The sequence below is a fragment of the Fulmarus glacialis genome, unplaced genomic scaffold (assembly GCF_000690835.1).
Source record: "Fulmarus glacialis isolate BGI_N327 unplaced genomic scaffold, ASM69083v1 scaffold21607, whole genome shotgun sequence".
Taxonomy (NCBI): Eukaryota; Metazoa; Chordata; class Aves; order Procellariiformes; family Procellariidae; genus Fulmarus; species Fulmarus glacialis.
In genome coordinates, this window is record NW_009221535.1 from 3314 (window position 1) to 5110 (window position 1797).

The following is a 1797-nucleotide window of genomic DNA, read 5'->3' on the forward strand; positions in this document are numbered from 1 at the left end:
GAAACGCGGGCTGGGTGCTCGGCTGAGAGGAAGCGACGTGTCCCACGGTGACCGGGGAGCCAGGGAAAGGAGCAGGAGGGAGAGCTCCATGGGCTGTGGGGCCGACCGGCATGCTCGGGGCTGGGCCGTAGGGCAAGGGGAAGGAAGGAGCCCCTGAAGGGAAGGGCTGCGGCTTCGGCGGGGCAAGGAGGCAGCTGCTGCTGAGAGTCCCTGCCGGGCTCCTGCGACGCTTCTGATTTCCTCAGTATCTCCTGCAGCTTTTCAACTCTGACCCGGCGCAAGTGGGACAACTTCCTCATCACGGAAAACTGCTCGAGAAATGTCTCCAGGGGCGCCTCGCCCTCCAGGAACCTCTCAGCCATTTTCTGGAAGAGAAGACAGCCTCGGGTTCAGCACTGCATCCCTCTACTCTTCTTCCCCAAGCCCAGCTTAGGATTTACATCTCTGTCAGAGACACACAGGGGACCATCGCACCACACACAAGCAAACAAAGGGCAATCCAATTTTTTGGAGCAACAGCGCCAAACTACAAAGAGATAATCCTTGATTTAAGGGATTAGGCTTGGGAGTGTAAATGCAAATCTTCGAGGACTAATCACTTGAATTGCTAATGGATTTAAACCTTAAGCTCACCTCAGACTCCTCTTCGATTTTCTGGCTTTCCACCTGCAGGAGATCCAGCAAGGTCTGAGGATGCATTGCTGCTGAAAATTTCTCTGGGGAAAGAAAGAGAGCAGAGCAAAACGTTAAACACAAAACAGGGAAAAATCATTAGCACCCAGCCTTCTCACAGGAGTGCCTTCCTGCCTTGGAAACTCTTGATGCAAGGAGAAAATTTGAACAGGAAAGAACCTTAGCCACTGCTGCACTAGAAGGGTTTTTTTCTGCAACAGCATCCTTGATCTGTCCAACCGAGTTTGACTAAGAAACAGAAGAATATAGATCTTATATGTCCTTTCTGCCACCACCCTAAAGAGTTTCTCTGCTCAGTATGGCCAAGGTAGGGAGAAGCAAAAGGGAAGGATGTTGCACTAACTACAGCCCACGTGACTCCATCGGAAAGGGTGCAAGGTTTGCAAACGCTCACCCAGTTTTGCCTTTTGCTCTTTACACCGCTCAGCCAGCTTCTGCAGCTCTTCGTATTTGTTAGAGAGGTCTGTGCGCCCCGTCTCCAGCGGCGCCTGGAACTTCAGGTTCTGCTCGGCCAAGCTCCGATTGGCAGCAAGGGCCATCTCCCTTTCCAGCTGCAGCTCCTGAACCTGAGGAAGGAGACGCGACAGTCACCGCGGGCGAGGCGCTAACGAAGCCCAGCCTGCTCCTCGCCGGCGTCACGCCGTCCGCACGTACCTCCTGGGACTCCAGCACCAGGCGCTCGATCTCCTCTGCATTTTCCTGCAGCTCCTGGAGCTCCTCCACTGTCCGGTTCCTCAGGGTGTCCATCCTCCCAGAGGAGCTGCAGACTCCTACGACGGGGAAAGGTAGTCAAATAAAGAGGACGTTTTCTAAAGCCAACTGCAAATAGGTACTAATCCTATTAGGGATTTAAAACCAGCTTTGCTAAACTGCTTGGAACAGCTATGCCAGAGAGGTTCCCTTGTACTATAAAGAATCAGCGAGAAGGAGGGCAGAGTGAGAAGGAAAACAGAAAACATCTACTCGTTCCTGCTTTGGCAACTGACTTTTTTCCTTTTCACAGCATATTTGGAAGGATTACTTGTGTGTGCCAGACGATTTTGTCAAGGAAACACCTACTCACAGCCACTCGATAGCAGGGCGACGTCACACTCTCAAACTCCA

General features: G+C 52.5%; 1 protein-coding gene across 1 annotated transcript in view; it reads right to left on the minus strand.

Annotated features, from left to right (window-relative positions):
- Positions 1-1440, minus strand: part of LOC104079206 (vacuolar protein sorting-associated protein 37C-like) — a 2220-nt gene extending 780 nt beyond the window's left edge. Inside the window, 5 exon segments of the mRNA XM_009581155.1 lie at positions 47-185; positions 187-365; positions 634-716; positions 1088-1259; positions 1348-1440. Of these exon segments, the coding sequence (XP_009579450.1) occupies positions 47-185; positions 187-365; positions 634-716; positions 1088-1259; positions 1348-1440 (666 nt within the window).
- Positions 1441-1797: the final 357 nt, after the last annotated feature.